Genomic DNA, 22,593 nt, shown 5'->3' with positions numbered 1-22,593 from the left:
AGTATAACAGTGTATCTATCTTTATCCTATCACGAAGCTGAGTATAACAGTGTATCTATAACTATCCTATCACTACGCTGAGTCTAACAGTTTATCTGTCACTATCCTATCACTCAGCTGAGTATAACACTGTATCTATCACTATCCTATCACTAATCTGTGTCTAACAGTGTATCTATCACGATCCTATCACTAAGACCTGAGTATAACGATGTATCTATCACTATCCTATCACTAAGCTGAGTATAACAGTGTATCGATCACTATCCCATCACTAAGCTGAGTATAACAGTGTATCTATCACTATCCTATCACTGAGGGTTGTGTATAACAGTGTATTTATCACTATCATATCACTAAGCATTGTATCACAGTGTATCTATAACTACCCTATCATTAAGCTGAGTATAACACTGTATCTATCACTACCCTATCAAATAGGCTGAGTATAAAAGTGTGTCTATCACTATCCTGTCACTAAACTGAGTACAACAGTTTGTCTATCACTATCCTATCACTAAACTGCGTATAACAGTGTGTCTATCACTAAGGGCTGTGTATAACAGTGTATCTATCACTATCCTATCACTAAGAGCTGAGTATAACAGTGCATCTATCACTATCCTATCACTACGCTGAGTATAACAGTGCATCTATCACTATCCTATCACTCAGCTGAGGATAACAGTGTATCTATCACTATCCTATCACTACGCTGAGTATAACAGTTTATCTATCACTATCCGATCACTAAGGGCTGAGTATAACAGTGTATCTATCTCTATCCTATCACGAAGCTGAGTATAACAGTGTATCTATAACTATCCTATCACTACGCTGAGTCTAACAGTTTATCTGTCACTATCCTATCACTCAGCTGAGTATAACACTGTATCTATCACTATCCTATCACTAATCTGTGTCTAACAGTGTATCTATCACGATCTTATCACTAAGAGCTGAGTATAACGGTGTATCTATCACTATCCTATCACTAAGCTGAGTATAACAGTGTATCGATCACTATCCCATCACTAAGCTGTGTATAACAGTGTATCTATCACTATCCTATCACTAAGAGCTGAGTATAACAGTGCATCTATCTTTATCCTATCACGAAGCTGAGTATAACAGTGTATCTATAACTATCCTATCACTACGCTGAGTCTAACAGTTTATCTGTCACTATCCTATCACTCAGCTGAGTACAACAGTTTGTCTATCACTATCCTATCACTAAACTGCTTTTAACAGTGTGTCTATCAATAAGGGCTGTGTATAACAGTGTATCTATCACTATCCTATCACTAAGAGCTGAGTATAACAGTGTATCTATCACTATCCTATCACGAAGCTGAGTATAACAGTGCATCTATCACTATCCTATCACTCAGCTGAGGATAACAGTGTATCTAGCACTATCCTATCACTTCGCTGAGTATAACAGTTTATCTGTCACTATCCTATCACTCAGCTGAGTATAACACTGTATCTATCACTATCCTATCACTAAGCCTTGTCTAACAGTGTATCTATCACTATCATATCACTAAGCTGTGTATCACAGTGTATCTATCACTACTCTATCACGAGGCTGAGTATAAAAGTGTGTCTTATCACTATCCTGTCACTAAACTGAGTACAACAGTTTGTCTATCACTATCCTATCAGTAAACTGCGTCTAACAGTGTGTCTATCACTATCACATCACTAAGCTGAGTAGAACAGTGTCTCTATCACTATCCTATCACTGAGCTATGTATAACAGTGTATCTATCACTATCCTATCAATAAAGGCTGTGTATAACAGTGTATCTATCACTAAGGGCTGTGTATAACAGTGTGTCTATAACTATCCTTTCACTAAGCTGTGTATCACAGTGTATCTATCACTACCCTATCACGAGGCTGAGTATAAAAGTGTGTCTTATCACTATCCTGTCACTAAACTGAGTACAACAGTTTGTCTATCACTATCCTATCAGTAAACTGCGTCTAACAGTGTGTCTATCACTATCACATCACTAAGCTGAGTAGAACAGTGTCTCTATCACTATCCTATCACTGAGCTATGTATAACAGTGTATCTATCACTATCCTATCAATAAAGGCTGTGTATAACAGTGTATCTATCACTAAGGGCTGTGTATAACAGTGTGTCTATAACTATCCTTTCACTAAGCTGAGTAGAACAGTGTATCTATCACTATCATATCACTAAGCTGTGTATCACAGTGCATCTATCACTATCCTATCACTAAGCTGAGGATAACAGTGTATCTATCACTATCATATCACTAAGCTGTGTATCACAGTGTATCTATCATTCTCCCATCACTAAGCTGAGTATAACAGTGCATCTATCACCATCTTATCACTAAGCTGAGTATAACAGTGTATCTATCATTCTCCCATCACTAAGCTGAGTATAACAGTGTATCTATCACTATCACATCACTAAGCTGAGTAGAACAGTGTCTCTATCACTATCCTATCACTGAGCTATGTATAACAGTGTATCTATCACTATCCTATCAATAAAGGCTGTGTATAACAGTGTATCTATCACTAAGGGCTGTGTATAACAGTGTGTCTATAACTATCCTTTCACTAAGCTGAGTATAACAGTGTATCTATCACTATCCTATCACTAAGGGCTGTGTATAACAGTGTGTCTATAACTATCCTTTCACTAAGCTGAGTATAACAGTGTATCTATCACTATCCTGTCACTCAGCTGAGTATAACGATGTATCTATCACTATCCTATCACTAAGGGCTGTGTATAACTGTGTATCTATCACCATCTTATCACTAAGCTGAGTATAACAGTGTATCTATCACTATCACATCACTAAGCTGTGTATCACAGTGTATCTATCACTATCCTATCAATCAGCAGAGTATAACAGTGTATCTTTCACTATCCTATCACTAAGCTGTGTCTAACAGTGTATCTATCACGATCCTATCACTAAGAGCTGAGTATAACGGTGTATCTATTATTATTCTATCACTAAGCTAAGTATAAACGTGTATCTATCACTATCCTATCATTAAGGGCTGAGTATTACTGTGTATCTATCACTATCCTATCACTAAGTTGAGTATAACAGTGTATCTATCACTATCCTATCACTACGCTGAATATAACAGTATCTATGACTATCCTATCACTAAACTGAGTATAACAGTGTATCTATCCCTATCCTATCACTAAGCTGAGTATAATAGTGTATCTATCACTATCCTATTACTAAGCTGGGTATAACAGTTTATCTATCACTATCCTATCACTGAGGGCTGGGTATAACAGTGTATCTATCACTATCTGATCACTACGCTGATTATAACAGTGTATCTATCACTATCCTATCACTATGCTGAGTATAACAGTGTATCTATCACTATCCTATCACTACGCTGATTATAACAGTGTATCTGTCACTATCCTATCACTAAGCTGAGTATAACAGTGTATATATCACTATCCTATCACTCAGCTTTGAAAAACAGTGTATCTATCACTATCCTATTACTAAGGGCTGAGTAGAACAGTGTATCTAACACTATCTGATCACTCAGCTGAGTATAACGATGTATCTATTACTATCCTATCACTAAGCTGAGTATAACAGTGTGTCTGTCACTATCCTGTCACTAAACTGAGTATAACAGTGTATCTATCACTATCCTATCACTAAGCTGAGTATAACACTATTCTGTCACTAAACTGAGTATAACAGTGTATCTATCACTATCCTATCACTAAGCTGAGTATATCAGTGTGTCTATCACTATCCTATCACTCAGCTGTGTATAACAGTGTTATCCAAGGGCAATCGCTGACTGGTCACAGGTGCAGTTGTTGTGACATGGTTTTATCCACTTGCACTCATTTCAGTAGAAAATGCCTTGCACACACTCATACAGTTCAGGTAAATATACCTGACATTTATATTTATTTAACAATGTTCTCCCACCATTTACTAACCAAGGAAGCAACAATGATCAAAAACACTTGCACTCTCTGCTTTGCTTCTTAGTATTTTACCAACAATCACACAAAAAGTTCAAGTTCACATTCACATGCTGTGCGACTATGAATATTCAAATTACATGCCCAATGACATAGAAACATAGAAAATAGGTGCAGGAGTAGGCAATTCGGCCCTTCGAGCCTACACCACCATTCAATATGATCATAGCTGAATATGTCTGTCACTCATTTTCTTTTGTTCAATCAGAAATTCAATTCACCATATAACAATACCAGCAAGAAATTGATCCGCAGCCGCAGCCTCTCGTTACTGAAATAAATCCCAGCCCTGAGCCTATAGTGGGTTTTTGCTGGAGGGGGCTGTGCTCGGAGAGCTCAGACACAAGGCTCTGATAAACCAATTGTACAGCTACAGGTATTCATGGGGATACAATCCTGAGACAGACTAAGACCACAGATAGAAACTTTGAATCTGGGGAGGAGTACCATGTACATAAACCTTGTCCCTTGAAACTGAAGCTGAGGAATTTCTGCTGGGGTTCTCATATAGCGATATGAGAAAGAAAGAAATCCAGCTGGAAATTGCAGTCCTCAGGGTCTGGAATTACGGTATAGTTGGTGTGGGAGATGGGTCCCAATTTTAGATGGAACCTGGATCCACCAGGTTGCCGACCCATTTATATGAACTGTAGAATCAATGTTTTTTTTGGGGGGTGGGAGGAGATGCTTCTGCCCATCCCCCACATACTAGCCACTTGGGGGCATGTCTGGGGCACATCTGATTTCAAGGCAAAAGTGGTGTTTTACATTCCTTGGGCACTGGATAACCTATAATCATGTGAACGTCTCCCATTTTAGAGATCAGTTTGAGCCCCTAAGATCAATCATTTGGTGGAGTACCATTAAATGAGGGTTACGTAGTGGAACCTTGTCGCTCCTGGTCAGGGTGAACTCTTTCTATTTGCCCTGACATTAGTAGCTTGACTATTCTGGGTGATAGCCAGAAAGCATGCATTACTTCCTCATTCTTCTGGGTATGTCCTGTTCCACCCGAGGTGGCGGCTCAGTGGTATACAGTCGGGAGGGAGTGGCCCTGGGAGTATCCAAAATTGACTCCAGACCCCATGAAGTCTCATGGCTTCAGGTCGAACATGGGCAAGGAAACCTCCTGCTGATTACCACCTACCGCCCTCCCTCAGCTGATGAATCAGTACTCCTCCATGTTGAACACCACTTGGAAGAAGCACTGAGGGTAGCAAGGGCCCAGAATGTACTCTGGGTGGGGGACTTCAATGTCCATCACCAAGAGTGGCTCGGTAGCACCACTACTGGCCAAGCTGGCCGAGACCTGAAGGACATAGCTGCCAGACTGGGCCTGCGGCAGGTGGTGAGAGAACCAACACGAGGAAAAAACCTACTTGACCTCGTTCTCGCCAATCTACCTGTCGCAAATGCATCTGTCCATGACAGTAGTGTCCATGGCCGGTAGCAGTGACCACCGCACAGCCCCTGTGGAGACGAAATCCCATCTTTACATTGAGGACACCATCCATCGTGTTGTGTGGCACTACCACCGTGTTATATTTAGATAGATTCAGAACAGATCTGGCGGCTCAAATCTGGGCATCCATGAGGCACTGTGGGCCATCAGCAGCAGCAGAATTGTATTCCACCACAATGTGTAACCTCGTGGCCCGGCATATCCCTCACTCTACCATTACCATCAAGCCTGGGGACCAACCCTGGTTCAATGAGGAGTGCAGAAGACCATGCCAGGAGCAGCACCAGGCGTACCTGAAAATGAGGTGCCAGCCTGGGGAAGCTGCAACACAGGACTACATGCATACTAAACAGCGGAAGCAGCATGCTATAGACAGAGCCAAGTGATCCCACAATCAACGGATCAGATTAAAGCTCTGCAGTCCCGCCACATCCAGTCATGAATGGTGGTGGACCGTTAAACAACTAACAGGAGGAGGAGGCTCCATGAATATCCCCATCCTCAATGATGCCGGAGCCCAGCACGTGAGTACAAAAGACACGGCTGAAGCGTTTGCAACCATCTTCAGTCAGAAGTGCCGAGTGGATGATCCATATCGGCCTCCTCCTGAGGTCCCCACCTTCACAGAAGCCAGTCTTCAGCCAATTCGATTCACTCCACGGGATATCAAGAAACGGCTGAGCGCACTGGATACAGCAAAGGCTATGGGCCCTAGGCTGTCGTGCTGAAGACTTGTGCTCCAGAACTAGCTGCGCCTCTATCCAAGCTATTCCAGTACAGCTACAACATTGGCATCTACTCGACAATGTGGAAAACTGTCCAGGTATATCCTGTCTACAAAAAGCAGGCAAATCCAATCTGGCCAATTACCGCCCCATCAGTCTACTCTTAATCATCAGCAAAGTGATGGAAGGTGTTGTCGACAGTGCTCTCAAGCGGCACTTACTCACCAATAACCTGCTCACCGATGCTCAGTTTGGGTTCCGCCAGGACCACTCGGCTCCAGACTTTATTACAGCCTTGGTCCAAACATGGACAAAAGAGCTGAATTCCAGAGGTGAGGTGAGAGTGCTTGCCCTCGACATCAAGGCAGCATTTGACCGAGCGTGGCATCAAGGAACCCTAGTAAAATTGATGTCAATGGGACTCAGGGGGAAACTCTCCATGTTGTCGGGGCCCATAGCCTTTGCTGTATCCAGTGCACTCGGCTGTTTCTTGATATCACGTGGAGTGAAACGAATTGGCTGAAGACTGGCTTCTGTGATGGTGGGGACCACCAGAGGAGGCCGATATGGATCATCCACTCGGCACTTCTGGCTGAAGATAGTTGCAAATGCTTCAGCCTTGTCTTTTACACTCAGGTGCTGGGCTCTGCCATCATTGAGGATGGCATTAGAGAGTGCATAGTATTTTTCGAAGAACATGAAGTTGTCCCAGTGTCCTGACTAACACTGCGCCCTTAACCAACAACAGATTAACTGTTCATTCATCTCACTGCTGGTTGTGAGAACTTACTGTGAGAACTCACTGCACTTCAAAGCAATTCAACATATGGGAAGATCATTAAGATGGCTCTGTGAAACCTGATCAGTCACTATAAAAATGTAAGTCTTTCTTCTCAATATTCCCAGGTCAGATTCAATCAACAAACCTACGCCTAGATTGGATTTGAGCAACAATGTTACAGCAACTTACATTTGAATATGAGCACTGATCGCAGTGATATTATAGAGTAGCGATACTACGCCCGCATAGGTCTAATTCCCAATACCACTACCGCTTGGGTCTGATTCCCAATACCACTCCCGCTTGTCTGATTCCCAATACCACTCCCGCTTGGGTCTGGGAAATTAAGAAGGCTGATTTTTACTCCCGCCAAGAGTGGCAGCAATCCCGTGCTGGAGTCTTTGTCAGAGGCCCCGGTAGATTTTAATGAATAAACTCCATGTAGTCTTGTACATCCAATATAAGCATTAAAAATCCTAGAGATTCCCATTCCCACACAGTCGGAATTTGAGGATATGCACTTACGCTGTTGGACGGATAGGTGTAGGTGTAGGTGCAAGCAGAGATGAGGAAGGCAATGTGGAGGAGGAGGAGGAGGAGGAGGATGAGGAGGATGCCGCTGCCGGTGTCGGTGCGGGTGACGGCGATGGCTGTGGTTTTTCATCAGCTGAATTGGATCCACTTGTTCGGGATACAGGTGTGCTCGGGGTACCAGCAGCAATGGGAGAAATAGGAATTGTTGGAGTTGTGGGAGTTAATGGCGCATCTATCTGTAGAAAAAAGTAAGAAGGAGAATTAATATATTATGTACAACAGTTTCAGTCACAACATTCTGCAACATGGCCCAAGACAAATTGTACATTGAACCTGTGAAATTGAACCCAATGCAACATTCAGCTATAGGTTGATGTTAGAAAGAAGGGGTAAAATTGCTCTTTGACGGCAGCGCGAAACGGCGATAGCGAATCAGCAGTCTGTTTTATACGCCCCGCAACATTTTTTTTCCATTGGCTTCATTAATTTCACCCCTAATCTCTCTAATGAGGGTGCAACTTGTCTGCTGTGACAAAATCTACACAAAGCCTTGCAAGGCAATGTCACCTAAACCCAATTGCCTTCTCCTGCGATCGCAGATCCTCTCCCCCCCCCCCACTAAACACCCAGCTCCAGCCTTCCCGCCACCCCACCCAATTGTTGGGGACTGTCTCCAAGGGTCCCCAGCTGCGGCTTCCTGCAGCTGGTTTTCCCAATTGCCGGCCTGATTGACAGGCTGGCTGGCTGCCAGGCGGAAAAAGGATGAATAAAATTACAATGCGCCCCTGCATTAAATTGGGTAGAACCTCCGCGTTTCCGGCCTTGACCGGAGTTTAGAAGACTGAGAGATGATCTTATTGAAACATATAAGATTCTGAGGGGACTTGACAGGGTAGATGCAGAGAGCAAGTTTCCCCTCGTGGGGGAATCTAGAACTAGGGGGTATAGTTTCAGAATAAGGGGTCTTCAATGAGGAGGAATTTCTTCTCTCAGAGGGCCGTGAATCTTTGGAATTCTCTACCTCAGAGAGCTGTGGAGCTGTGAATGTATTTAAGGTGGTGATAGACAGATTTTTGAATGATTACAGAGTCAAGGGTTATGGGGAGCAGGCGGGGATGTGGCCTACTCCTGCTCCTATTTCTTATGTTCTAATGTTCGACACATTCCCCAGCCATTTTCGCCCTCATCATCATCATAGACAGTCCCTCGGAATCGAGGGAGACTTGCTTCCACTCTAAAAATAAGTTCTCAGGTGACTGAACAGTCCAATACGGGAATTACAGTCTCTGTCACAGGTGGGACAGACAGTGGCTGAGGGAAAGGGTGGGTGGGACTGGTTTGCCGCACGCTCCTTCCACTGTCTGCGCTTGGTTTCTGCATGCTCTCGGCGACGAGACTCGAGGTGCTCAGCGCCCTTCCGGATGCTCTTCCTCCACTTAGGGCGGTCTTTGGCCAGGGACTCCCAGGTGTCGGTGGGGATGTTGCACTTTATCAAGGAGGCTTTGAGGGTGTCCTTGAAATGTTTCCTCTGCCCACCTGGGGCTCACTTGCCGTGTAGGAGTTCCGTGTAGAGCGCTTGCTTTGGGAGTCTTGTGTCAGGCATGCGAACAATGTGGCCCACCAATGGAGCTGGTCGAGTGTGGTCAGTGCTTCAATGCTGGGGATGTTGGCCTAATCGAGAACACTAACGTTGATGCGTCTGTCCTCCAGGGGATTTGCAGGATCTTGCGGAGACATCACTGGTGGTATTTCTCCAGTGATTTAAGGTGTCTACTGTATATGGTCCACGTCTCTGAGCCATACAGGAGGGCGGGTATTACTACCTGGTCCTCCCTCTCCCCGCCCCGCGCCGCCCCCCCCCCCCCCCTCACCTGTGCTAGATTTGAGGGCCTGATCTTCGAACACTCTCTTCCTCAGGCAGCCGAAGGCTGCGCTGGCGCACTGGAGGCGGTGTTGAACTTTGTCGTCGATGTCTGCCCTTGCTGATAATAGGCTCCCGAGGTATGGAAAGTGGTCCACGTTGTCCAGGGCGGCGCCATGGATCTTGATGACTGGGGGGCAGTGCTGTGTGTTAGGGTCAGGTTGGTGGAGGACCTTTGTCTTACGGATGTTTAGTGTAAGGCCCATGCTTTCGTACGCCTCAGTGAAGATGCTGACTCTAATTTTTAAACTATGCCCCCTAGTCCTAGAATCCCCAATCAGCAGAATTCTAGGCAATACAGCCTCTGAATGTGTGCAGACGCAAACAAATATTCCAGAATGCAATCATCACGCCACAATATAATGCAATCAGAGTAATTTTGACCCAGTTCCCTGGCTTCACAATACCAGTGTTTAATAATATTTTCAACCAGGGAACAGTAATTTGGCACTTAACAAGATGCTCCAACACCTTAAATCATTTTTGTTCCTTTACTTGTCCCATTACCACCCCCTTTGCCTTGCACAATCATCCCTTTGTCATTTAATCCCTCCTGCCTTCCACCCATGCAGACCTTCTCTTTTGTTCTTCAAACTCTCCCCCACCGCCTATTCCCAGTCTCTGTACTTGTTTATAAACTGCTAAATCTCAAACTTCTTCCAGTTTTGGTGAAACTATACATTAGTCCTATTTCTCTCTCCACAGGTGCTGCCTGACCTGCTGAGTAGAAACATAGGAACAGGAGTCGGCCATTCAGCCTCTCGAGCGTCTCGCCATTCAATGAGATCATGGCTGATCTGTGACCTAACTCCAGATACCTGCCTTTGGCAAAAAGCTATCAATCTCTGATTTAAAATTAACAACTGATCTAGCATCAATTGCAATTTGTGGAAGAGAATTCCCGACACACCCTTTGTGTGTAGAAGTGTTTCCTAATTCCACTCCTGAAAGATCTGGCTCTAATGTTTAGACTATGCCCCAAGTCCTAGAATCCCCAACCAACAGAAATCATTTCTCTCTATCTACCTTATCTGTTCTCCTTAATATCTTAAACTTTGATCAGATTCCCTTTAACCATCTAAATTCTAGGCAATGCAACCTTACTTTGTGTAATCGCTCCTCGTAACTTAACCCTTGAAGTCCAGGTATCATTCTGGTAAACACTCCCTCCAAAGCCAATATATCCTTTCTACCTGCTCACAGTACCCCAGTTGTGGTCTAACCAGGGTTTTGTATATCTGCAGTATAACTCCAACCCCTTGAATTCTAGTCCTAGATATAAAGGCCAGCATTCCAGTAGCCTTTTTGATTATTTTCTGACCTGTTCATGGAATTTTAATGATCTTTGTACCTAGATCCCCAGATCGCCACTGTTTTTAGTTCTTCACCATTTGGAAAGTATCCAATCCTATATCCTTTTTAGGTCCAAAGTGCATGACCACACATTTGCCTGTATCAATATCCCTTTGTAATTTTATGCTTTGTGTCATCGACAAATTTGGATGTATGACTTTCTATGCCACCATCTAAGTCGTTAATAAATACTGTGAATAGTTGAGGCCCCAACACAGATCACCTTCGGGACACCACTAGTCACATCCTGCCAATTTGAGTATCTAACCATTATCCCCACTCTCTGTCTCCTGCCGCTCAGCAAATTTCCTAACCAGCTCAATGATTTTCCATCAGTTCTGTGGGCATCTACCTTAGTTAACAGTCTCTTGTATGGGACTTTATCAAATACCTTCTGGAAGTCCATATAAATAACATCCATAGACATTCCCCTGTCCACTACTTTAGTCAACTCTTCAAAAAATTCAATCAGGTTTGTCAGGCATGACCTACCTTTCACAAACCCATGCTGGCTCTCTCTGATCAACTGAACATGTTCAAGGTGTTCAGTCACCCTGTCCTTAATGATAGACTTGAGCAATTTCCCAACAACAGATATTAGGCTAACTGATCTATAATTCCTTGGTTTCCCTCTCTCGCCCTTCTTAAATAGTGAAATGACATAACAACAACAACTTGTATTTATATAGCGCCTTTAACGTAGTAAAATGTCCCAAGGCACTTCACAGGAATACTTTAATACAAAACAAATAAACTTGACACCGATAAGATGAAATTATGGCAGATGACCAAAAGCTTGGTGAAAGAGGTAGGTTTTAAGGATTGTCTTAAAGGGGGAAAATGAGGTAGATATACACAATTTTCTAATCTAACAGAACACTCCATGAATCGAGAGAACTTTGGAAGATTATAGTTCGGGCATCTGTAATGTGCTCACCTACTTCCTTTAAACCCCTGGGACAGAAACCACCTGAGGATTTGTCAATCTTAAGCATCATTATTTTCTTCATTACTGTTATTTTACTTACGTTTTGAATCCCAATCCCCAATTTAATATTAGTTTCCTTGTGAATTCTGGCATGCTGCTTCTACTGTAAATACTGACGCAGGGGCCAACATTGTTCCTGACTACCCTCTTTTTCCTAATGTAACTGTAATAATTCTTTGTGTTGATTTTGATATCCCTTCCAAGTTTCTTTTCATACTCCCTTTTTGTAGCCCTTACTGTCTGTTTTGTGACCCTTTGCAGCTTTCCCATTTGCCAGGATCTGTGCCAGTTTTTGCATTTTTGTATTTTTCTTCTAGTTTTATGATGCCCCTTACCTTTTTAGTCATAAATGGCTGGGTTTTTTTTGGCAAATAGAGCTCGTTCCCCTCAGGGGTATAAACTGGTTCTGTATCACATTAAATTATTTTTGAACATCTCCCACTGAACATCTCAGAATGGCAGGCAGTGACTAGTGGGGTGCCGCAAGGCTCAGTGCTGGGACCCCAGATACTTACAATATATATTAATGATTTAGACGAAGGAATTGAATGTAATATCTTCAAGTTTGCAGATGACACTAAGCTGGGTGGCAGTGTGGGCTGTGAGGAGGATGCTAAGAGGCTGCAGGGTGACTTGAACAGGTTTGGTGCATGGGCAAATGCAAGGCAGATGCAGTATAATGTAGATAAATGTGAGGTTATCCACTTTGGTGGCAAAAACAGAATATTATCTGAATGATGACAGATTAGGAAAAGGGGAGGTGCAACAACACCTGGGTGTCATGGTACATCAGTCATTGAAGGTTGGCATGCAGATACAGCAGGCGGTGAAAAAGGCAAATGACATGTTGGCCTTCATAGCGAAATTAAGTATAGGAGCAGAGAGGTCTTACTGCAGTTGTACAGGGCCTTGGTGAGGCCACACCTTGAATATTTGTGTACAGTTTTGGTCTCCTAATCGGAGGAAGGACATTCTTGCTATTGAGGGAGTGCAGCGAAGGTTCACCAGACTGATTCCCGGGATGGCAGGACTGACAGATAAAGAAAGACTGGATCGTATAGGCTTATATTTACTGGAATTTAGAAGAATGAGAGGGGATCTCATAAAAATATATAAAATTCTGTTGAGATTGGACAGGTTAGATGCAGGAAGAATGTTCCCGATGTTGAGGAAGTCCAGAGCCAGGGGTCACAGTCTAAGGATAAGGGGTAAGCCATTTAGGACCGAGATGAGGAGAAACTTCTTCACTCAGAGAATTGTGAACCTGTGGAATTCTCTAACACCGAAAGTTGTTGAGGCCAGTTCGTTAGATATATTCAAAAGGGAGTTAGATGTGGCCCTTATGGCTAAAGGGATCAAGGAGTATGGAGAGAAAGCAGGAAAGGGGTACTGAGGTGAATGATCAGCCATGATCATATTGAATGGCGGTGCGGGCTCGAAGGGCTGAATGGCCTGCTCCTGCACCTATTTTCTATGTTTCTATGATCTTCTGTTGTTTTATCCATTAACAGATTTGCCCAGTTTTCTGAGGACAGTTTCTGTCTCATTCCGCTGAAGTCGGCCTTACCCAAATCTAGTAGCTGTTTCGTGTTTCTCCCTTTCAAATGCTGCCTTGAACTTGGATCATGTATGATCACTTTTGGATAAATATTCACAGTTATATGTGGCTCATTGCTCATTACTAAATCTAATATGGCATGCCCCCTTGTTGCCTCTGGGACATATTGTTGTAGAAAACTATCCTGGACACAGTTAAGAAATTCAATAGCTTTCTGACAGGGCTAATTGGCTTTTCTCCATCTATATGAAAGTTAAATCCCTCATTAAAACTACTCTGCCTTTGCTACACGCTAGTCTAATCTCTGGATGTATACAGCTAGCACTACACCCCCCCGTCTTAAATCCATTCTCCACTGCCTGCTGACCTCTCTAATCATTGAAATGATTTTATCAAGGTTACTCCCCTCACCCCATGCCATTTTCCATACCTTTTCTGTAGACCTTATAACCTGGTATATTTAGTTCCCAGTCCTGACCATCTTGCAGCCATGTCTCAGTAATGGCCACCATGTCATACGATCCAATTTGAAGTCGCGCCTGCAGTTCATTCAATTTATTCCTTATACTTCGTGTGTTTGTATAAACCCTAGCCCATCCTTCAGCTCTAATATTTTACTCATGGCCGACCCACCCCAACTCGCCATCCCACCAATCCCCCCCACCCCCTCAGCCGACCCTCCCGCTGAAAACTCCATCCCATGGACATGGACGCCCCGGCCCACCGACACAGCAGCATTGCATTACAGCACTGCTCATTTACACTATAGCATCAACTATATTACAGCAATGTCTCAATTATATTGAGTTCAAGTCTGGACATCACACTTTAGGAAGGATGTCAAGGCCTTCAGCAGTAGCAACATCTTGCATTTATATAGCACCTTTAATGTATTAAAACAACACAAGTCACTTCACAGGAGTATTATCAAACAAAATTTGACACTGAGCCACATAAGGAGATATTAGGGCAGATGACCAAAATGTAGGTTTTAAGGAGCGTCTTAAAGGAGGAAAGAGAGGTATAAAGGCAGAGAGGTATAAAGGCAGAGAGGTTTATGGAGGGAATTCCAGAGTTTAAGGCCTCGGCAGCTGAATGCACGGCTGCCAAGGGTAGAGTGATTATAATCAGGGATGCTCAAGAGGCCAGAAACGGAGGAGTGCAGCTATCTCGGGGATTGTGAGGCTGAAGGAGATTACAGAGATAGGGAGGGGCGAGGCGAGGCCATGGAGGGATTTGAAAACGGTGAGAATTTTAAAATCAAGGAGTAGCTTAACCGGGAGCCAATGTAGGTCAACGAGCACAGGGGTGGTGGGTGAATGGGACTTGGTGCGAGTTAGGATACAGGCAGCAGAATTTTGGATCACCTCTAATTTATGGAGGTGGAAAATGAGAGGCCAGCCAAGAGTGTGTTGGCGTAGTCAAGTCTAGAGGTAACAATGGCATAAATGAGGGTTTCAGCAGATGAGCTGAGGCAGGGGCGGGGTTGGTATGTTACAGAGGTGGAAGTAGGTGGTCATAGTGATGATGCGGACATGTGGTCGGATGTGAACGGCTTGGTTGAGAAGCGACATGAGGAAATTTGTTTTCGTGCACCGCGTTATGATCGGGAACACGCTGCCTGAAATAATAACTTTCAAAAAGGAATTGGATAAATACTTGAAGGGAAGTTTTTTTTAAAAAAAACAGAACACATTCAAACATCAGTTAATACCTACTCGGGGTTTTTTGAAGCTATTTGAAGATTGCTGCTGGGTATCTTCAGAATGTCGCCGCTTTCGTTGACCATTATCAGCCGCTGAATCTCCCTCACCGGATTCCACAGTTGCATTTAAGCCAAGAGGGTCAGACTACAAGAGAAACAAAATAATACATTAAATTACAGCAAAGCACTATGTGCATTCTTCCATCAATTCTTTAGTGGTGGCACATTGAGTGTTAAACAATAAACATTACCGTCTACCCTCTACACACCCCATGCTGTAGAGGAGGCAAGCCCTTAGCATGCCTGGGGAAGGAGGAACACTTCTCAAATACTTTTGAAGTGTAGTCACTGTTGTAATGTACGAAACAGGACAGCCAATTTGTGCACAGCGAGCTCCAACAAACAGCAATGTGATGATGACCAGATAATCTGATTTAGTAATGCTGGTTTAGGGATAAATATTGGCCAGGACACTGGGGACAACTCCCCTGTTCTTTTTGCAATAGTGACACAGGATCTTTTACACCCACCTGAACGGGCAGATGGGGCCTCAGTTTAACGTCTCATCCAAAAGACGGCTCTCCCGACAGTGCAGCACTCACTTAGCACTGCACTGGGAGTGGAGTGTCAGTCTAGATTTATGTGCTCAAGTCATTGGAGCGAGGCTTGGACCCACAACCTTCTGACTCAGAGGCAGGAGTGCTCCCACTGAGTGACAGCTGACTTGTACACTTGAGTAGTGGTATCAGAAACACAGGCCAGTTTGACCAAGGTCAGAATGGCAATGCAGACTGCAGTGAGTCAAAACTCAAGAATGATTCAGCATCAGAAAAAACACTCCCAACACATTTGGTGTAAGTAATAAAATTGAAAAATAATTTTGTTACATGTGTTTGTTACAGGTTTAGGAAGATTTAAGAGAAATAGATTATATAATATAAAGCTCTCAGTTATGACCACACTATTAAATTCCACATTCAATTTAAGGCTCTCAGTTCTCACACTATTTAATCCCATCATCATTATGAACCTATTGGTTATCACACTGCTAAAATCCCACTCTCATTAACCACTCTAGTATCAGGCTTTCAATTATAATACTCTGTTACACCCCATCCTCTTGGTGAATGGAACACTTTCCATTTCAGACAACCAAGAGGAATTTTCATGCCTACGCGCTAATCCTTATCGGGCTACAAGATTGCAGTTTAAGAGTATGTAACCATTCAAGGCAAATGTTCTAATATATGGGGGTTATTTAAAAGGGTATTATAAAGGGTATTTGAGCTGTCAAAGCCTATGGCAGATAAAATATGTGGAGATGAAATGGAGCCCGTGGGCAAGGAATGAAGTGGTGCAGTAGTCAGTGGTAAAGGAGGTAAAATAGGTGGCAATGCCTTACTCTAATCCCTTGCTCTACGGTAGTGGGCAAAACACTGGATGATTGTACGGATAAACCCAATGCCAGACTAGAAGGAAATGAAAGCATAACTGCTGAGTGCAATGGAAACCATTGGCGCCTGCTACGAACAGTACTGTACCAATGGTGTCTTCACACAGCTCATACAACAGACGACGTATGCGGACGACGCCTGCGTCTGCGTACCTACAGAGGCTGAACTCCAGGACATAGTCGACGTACGAAAGTACGGGCCTTGTGCGAAACATCCGTAAGACAAAGGTCCTCCACCAGCCTGTCCTCGCCGCACAGCACTGCCCCCCAGTCATCAAGATCCATGGCGCGGCCCTGGACAACGTGGACCATTTCGCATACCTGGGGAGCCTCCTATCAACAAGAGCAGGCATCGACGACGAGATCCAATACCGCCTCCAGTGCGCCAGTGCAGACTTCGGCAACCTGAGGAAAAGAGTGCTTGAAGACCAAGCCCTCAAAACTGCCACCAAGCTCATGGTCTACAGGGCTGTAGTAATACCCGCCCTCCTGCATGGCTCAGAGACATGGACCATGTACAGCAGACACCTCAAGTCGCTGGAGAAATACAACCAACGATGACTCCGCAAGATCCTGCAAATCCCCTGGGAGGACAGACGCACCTCATCCTGGCCAACATCCCCAGCAATGAAGCACTGACCACACTTGATCAGCTCCGCTGGGCAGGCCACATTGTTCGCATGCCTGACACAAGACTCCCAAAGCAAGCGCTCTACTCGGAACTCCTTCATGGCAAACGAGCCAAAGGTGGGCAGAGGAAATGCTACAAGGATACCCTTAAAGGCTCCCTGATAAAGTGCAACATCCCCACTGACACCTGGGAGTCCCTGGCCAAAGACCGCCCTAAGTAGAGGAAGTGCATCCGGGAGGGCGCTGAGCGCCGTGAGCATTCAGAAATCAAGCGCCGGCAGCGGAAAGAGCATGCGGCAAACCAGTCCCACCCACCACTTCCCTCAACGACTATCTGTCCCACCTGTGACAGACTGTGGTTCTCGAATTGGACTGTTCAACCACCCAATAACTCATTTTAAGAGTGGAAGCAAGTCTTCCTCGATTCTGAGGGGCTGCCTATGATGATGACAACAGAGCAGCAACTATGTGGACTTGCATCACCAATCTCACATGGTCATTCCTAGTTAGGTGCACCAGAACCTGGAGATACAGTTTATGGCATCATGGCACGCCATCCTGGAGCTCTCTCACTCAAGGTGCCTCTCAGTATCTACCAGTTACATAGAGTCACATAAAATCTCCAATGTAGAAATTGACCATTCAACCCAACAGACCAATCCCAATTTTATCCTTCTCCCACTCTATTTACCTCTTCCCATCCAAAGTACGCAACAATGCCCCAAACACTCCCAGGGCAGGTACAGCACAGGTTAGATACAGAGTAAAGCTCCCTCTACACTGTCCCATCAAACACTCTCAGGGCAGGTACAGCACGGGGTTAGATACAGAGTAAAGCTCCCTCTACACTGTCCCATCAAACACTCCCAGGGCAAGTACAGCACGGGTTAAATGCTGAGTAAAGCTCCCTCTACACTGTCCCATCAAACACTCCCAGGGCAGGTACAGCACGGATTAGATACAGAGTAAAGCTTCTTCTACACTGTCCCATCAAACACTCCCAGGGTAGGTACAGCACGGGTTAGATACAGAGTAAAGCTCCCTCTACACTGTCCCATCAAACACTCCCAGGGCAGGTACAGCACAGGGTTAGATACAGAGTAAAGCTATCTCTACACTGTCCCATCAAACACTCCCAGGGCAGGTACAGCACAGGGTTAGATACAGAGTAAAGCTCCCTCTACACTGTCCCATCAAACACTCCCAGTGCAGGTACAGCACAGGGTTAGATACAGAGTAAAGCTCCCTCTACACTGTCCCATCAAACACTCCCAGGGCAGGTACAGCACGGATTAGATACAGAGTAAAGCTTCTTCTACACTGTCCCATCAAACACTCCCAGGGTAGGTACAGCATGGGTTAGATATAGAGTAAAGCTCCCTCTACACTGTCCCATCAAACACTCCCAGGGTAGGTACAGCACGGGTTAGATACAGAGTAAAGCTCCCTCTACACTGTCCCATCAAACACTCCCAGGGCAGGTACAGCACAGGGTTAGATACAGAGTAAAGCTCCCTCTACACTGTCCCATCAAACACTCCCAGGGCAGGTACAGCACAGGGTTAGATACAGAGTAAAGCTCCCTCTACACTGTCCCATCAAACAGTCCCAGGACAAGTACAGCACGGGTTAAATGCTGAGTAAAGCTCCCTCTACACTGTCCCATCAAACACTCCTAGGGCAGGTACAGCACGGGTTAGATACAGAGTAAAGCTTCTTCTACACTGTCCCATCAAACACTCCCAGGCAGGTATAGCACAGGGTTAGATACAGAGTAAAGCTCCCTCTACACTGTCCCATCAAACACTCCCAGGGCAGGTACAGCATGGGTTAGATACAGAGTAAAGCTCCCTCTACACTGCCCCATCAAACACTCCCAGGGCAGGTACAGCACGGGTTAGATACAGAGTAAAGCTCCCTCTACACTGCCCCATCAAACACTCATGGCAGGTACAGCACGGGTTAAATGCTGAGTAAAGCTCCCTCTACAGGCCCTCAACATTCCACAGCCACAGCCCCAGCACAGTCCAGTGATATTTTCCCATTTCCTACAGTAGCTGTCCTTTGGCTTCTCTCAGTTGATTGTCAATTTAGAGGCATTTTTATCAGAGATCCCTTGCCAGATAGAATTTGCATCAAGGATCCATATAGCTGGTAGAAAAAGAAGAGTTTGATCCCATCAGTCGAAGTGGGATTTGGAGCCGGATACCAATGGTTAAAACGGCAGTGTTTAACCCACTGCATCAGCCCGTTCTCCTTTGTTAACTGATCTTTGTCTTTCACATGTCGACTGACCTGCTGTCCATTCCCAACATTTTCTGCTTTTACTTCAGATTAACAGCATTCATATTTCACCTTTTTATCCTTACTACATTGCCTGTGCTGACAGAGAACCCTCATTCCACACGCGAGCAGTTTTCGAGCAGGCACTGCAAGTTGAGGCAGTAATAATCAATAGTTGCAGTGATGCGGCCTGCTTCTGTGCAGTTCAATGTGAGACAGTGCCTGTGTGTGTCTGTCTTGTCAGTAGAACACTGGGGTGGGCTGCAAAGCGTCTCTATCTGATTCACTGCTGGGCTGCTTCATCATCTTTACAGCAGGTAAGCCTCCTTCTGTCATTTTTACTGTGAATGTAATTGGTGGCTCGTGGTTTTAGTAACGTTTGAGCGGCTGGAGTGTGTGTTGTAGAGAACCTTCTCAGCAGCAATGGAAATGCTAACTACTTTATTTGCCATTTTTATTGCATTCTTCGCTCCTCAGCACCAGCTCCTGCCAGCTTTGGCAGCACTGATTGGTAACAATTCAAGTTTATTCTATTTCTCATACTATCTGACGATTTTATTTAATCTGCACTCAATTAGTTTGACATTTTTATTGGGGTTTATGTCACTGCAGAGTAGAAAAGTTACTTGGTATTCAGAAGTTTTTTCTTAACTTAAACTAATAAAACAGGAATCTCCTCTGAATTAAGAAATGCCAGACATATAGGAAAGGAAAGCAGTTTCCTGGTGACTAAATTACAATCTATTAGCATTAAACTTATTCTTTCTTCACCAGTTGGGACAGCAGCTCCCCTCATCTGCCAGTCAGGCCTACCAAAGCCTCAGGCTTTCCTGCCTCTGCTTTCCCATTCCTTTCGTCTCATGGTTTGACAGCTCTTACATTGATTTCATCAAACAAGTTTCAAATCTCACTACTGATAAAACAGAAGGGCATGATCAACAAGCTCAGAATACCACACCATTAGAGATTATATGGGAAGACGCAGGCCTCAATATTAACCCTCCCCAGACAGGAAGGAGGGGGTCGGAGGAGGGGGAGAGGGAGAGGCAGGAGTTGGGAATGCGCCCACCATTCCCCCCCTTTCATGCCTCTCCCTCTTTCCCCCCCCCCCCCCCCCCCCCCGCCACAGCCTCTCCCTTCCCCATCACCACTCCCAATGGCTTCTCTTTCTCCACCCCCTCCCTCCCTACAGCCTTTTCTCCCCCCCCCCCCCGGCCTCCTTCCTTTCCTCCCCCCCAGGCTGCCCACTCCCAATGTCTTCTCTCTCTCTGCCCCCACCACCCCCCCCCAGACAGCTGATCTCTCCCTCCACCCTGTTGTGTTCACTGACTTTCTCACCTACCTCCTGTGGTTTTCCCTCCCAGTGTCAATTTGGCTGGCTGCCAGGCAGGAACTGAACAAAAAAATGATAGAGATCCTGCTGTTGAGTTTGGCAGGACCTCTACGTTCCCAGCTTTGCTGGGTCCTTTGGCCATTTTCGGCCTCTCTCGCCCTCCCTGAGCATATCGAGGCCACAGGGTCTAAAGTCTCCATCCTAAACATTGCAAAGATACTTAGCGACACAGGCATCAAAAATCCGTGTAACATTAAAGAGATATAGAGGGAAGAAATGGGTGTGAAATCTTTGTGCAGAATATTATATCTGGAGAATAAGCTGGGTTAGGTAGATCAAGTTTCAGTGGGGGAACATTTAGGGAACATTGATCATAAGGTTTAGGCGAGCTATGGAAAAGGACAAAGAGCAATCTAGCGTTAAAATACTTAATCGGAGAAGGGCCAATTTCAATGGGTTGAGAACCAACCTAGCCTGGGTAAATTGGAATCATAGAATGGCTGGCAAAACTAATTGAACAATGTGCTGCCTTTAAAGAGGAGATGGTTGGGGTATAGTCGAGGTACATTTCCACGAGGGGGAAAGGTAGGGCAACCAAAGCCAGAGTTCCCTGGATGACGAATGAGAGAGTGTGTAAGATTACAAGTGAGAACCAGGCTGAATATAGAAAGTTCAGTGGGGAAGTGAAAAAGGTAATAAGAGGGGCATAGAGGGCATATGAGAATAGATTGGCAGCCAACAAAAGGAAATCCAAAAGTCTTCTACAGGCATATAAATAGTGAACAGATAGTAAAAGGAGGGGTGGGGCCGATTAGGGACCAAAAAGGAGACCTACGTGTGGAGGCAGAGGGCATGACTGAGGTACTAAATGAGTACTTTGCACCTGTCTTTACCAAGGAAAAGGATGCTGCCAACGTCATAGTGGAAGAGGAGGTAGTTGAGATTTTGGAGGGGATAAAGACTGATAAGGAAAAGGTACTAGAAAGGCTAAAGCAGATAAGTCACCGACACCGGATGAGATGCATCCTAGGATGCTGAGGGAAGTAAAGGTGGAAATTGCGGAGGTACTGACCATAATCTTCCAATCCTCCTTGGATATGGGGCTGGTCCCAGAGGACAAGAGAATTGCAAATGAGACACCTTGTTCAAAAAAGGGTGCAAGGATAAACCCAGAAACTACAGGCTGCAGTTTAACCTCGGTACTGCGGAAGCCTTTAGAAACGATAATCCGGGACAAAATTAACAGTCACTTGGACAAATGTAGATTAATTAAGGGAAGCCAGCACGGATTTGTTAAAGGCAAATCATGTTTAACCAACTTCGAAACTATCTCAACAAAGTCACAAATGACATCCTTTGTGACTGTGACAAAGGCAAACTATCCTTCCTCGTCCTTCTGGGCCTGTCTGCAGCCTTTGACACGGTTGACCACTTCATCCTTTTCCAATGCCTCTCCAGCTGATGGGACTGCACTCGCCTGATTCCATTCTTATCTATCTAATCGTAGCCAGAGAATCACCTGCAACGGCTTCTCTTCCCATTCCCGCATCGTTACCTCTGGTGTCCCCCAAGGATCTCTCTCTCTCATTATCCCTTCTATTTCTCATCTACATGTTGCCCTTTGACAACATCATCCAGAAACACGCGTCAATGTACGCTGAGGAATTTTGATTTAATTTTTTTGAGGAGGGTTGATGAGGGTAGTGCATTTTAGCACTCTTTTCCTCATGCGGCTGAAGACTGCACTGGCACATTGAAGGCGGTGTTGGACTTTGTCATCAATGTCTGCCCTTGCTGATGGTATTCAGGGTCGGTGAGTGGGGAATAT

General features: G+C 44.8%; 1 protein-coding gene across 5 annotated transcripts in view; it reads right to left on the bottom strand.

Annotated features, from left to right (window-relative positions):
- Window positions 1-22,593, bottom strand: part of pcif1 (phosphorylated CTD interacting factor 1) — a 408,646-nt gene that overhangs the window by 343,451 nt on the left and 42,602 nt on the right. For all 5 annotated transcript variants that reach the window (XR_011596083.1, XM_070895912.1, XM_070895915.1 and 2 more), the window contains 2 exons: window positions 15,080-15,211; window positions 7,533-7,777 (listed from right to left, as the gene is read on the bottom strand). Coding sequence is in view for 4 of the 5 variants with exons in the window: in XM_070895912.1 (XP_070752013.1) it covers window positions 7,533-7,777; window positions 15,080-15,211 (377 nt within the window). In the remaining variant the exon portion in view is untranslated. The remainder of the gene's footprint in view (window positions 1-7,532; window positions 7,778-15,079; window positions 15,212-22,593) is intronic.

This window comes from Pristiophorus japonicus, chromosome 12, assembly GCF_044704955.1.
Source record: "Pristiophorus japonicus isolate sPriJap1 chromosome 12, sPriJap1.hap1, whole genome shotgun sequence".
NCBI lineage: Eukaryota > Metazoa > Chordata > Chondrichthyes > Pristiophoridae > Pristiophorus > Pristiophorus japonicus.
This window is presented reverse-complemented; position numbering and strand designations above follow the sequence as displayed.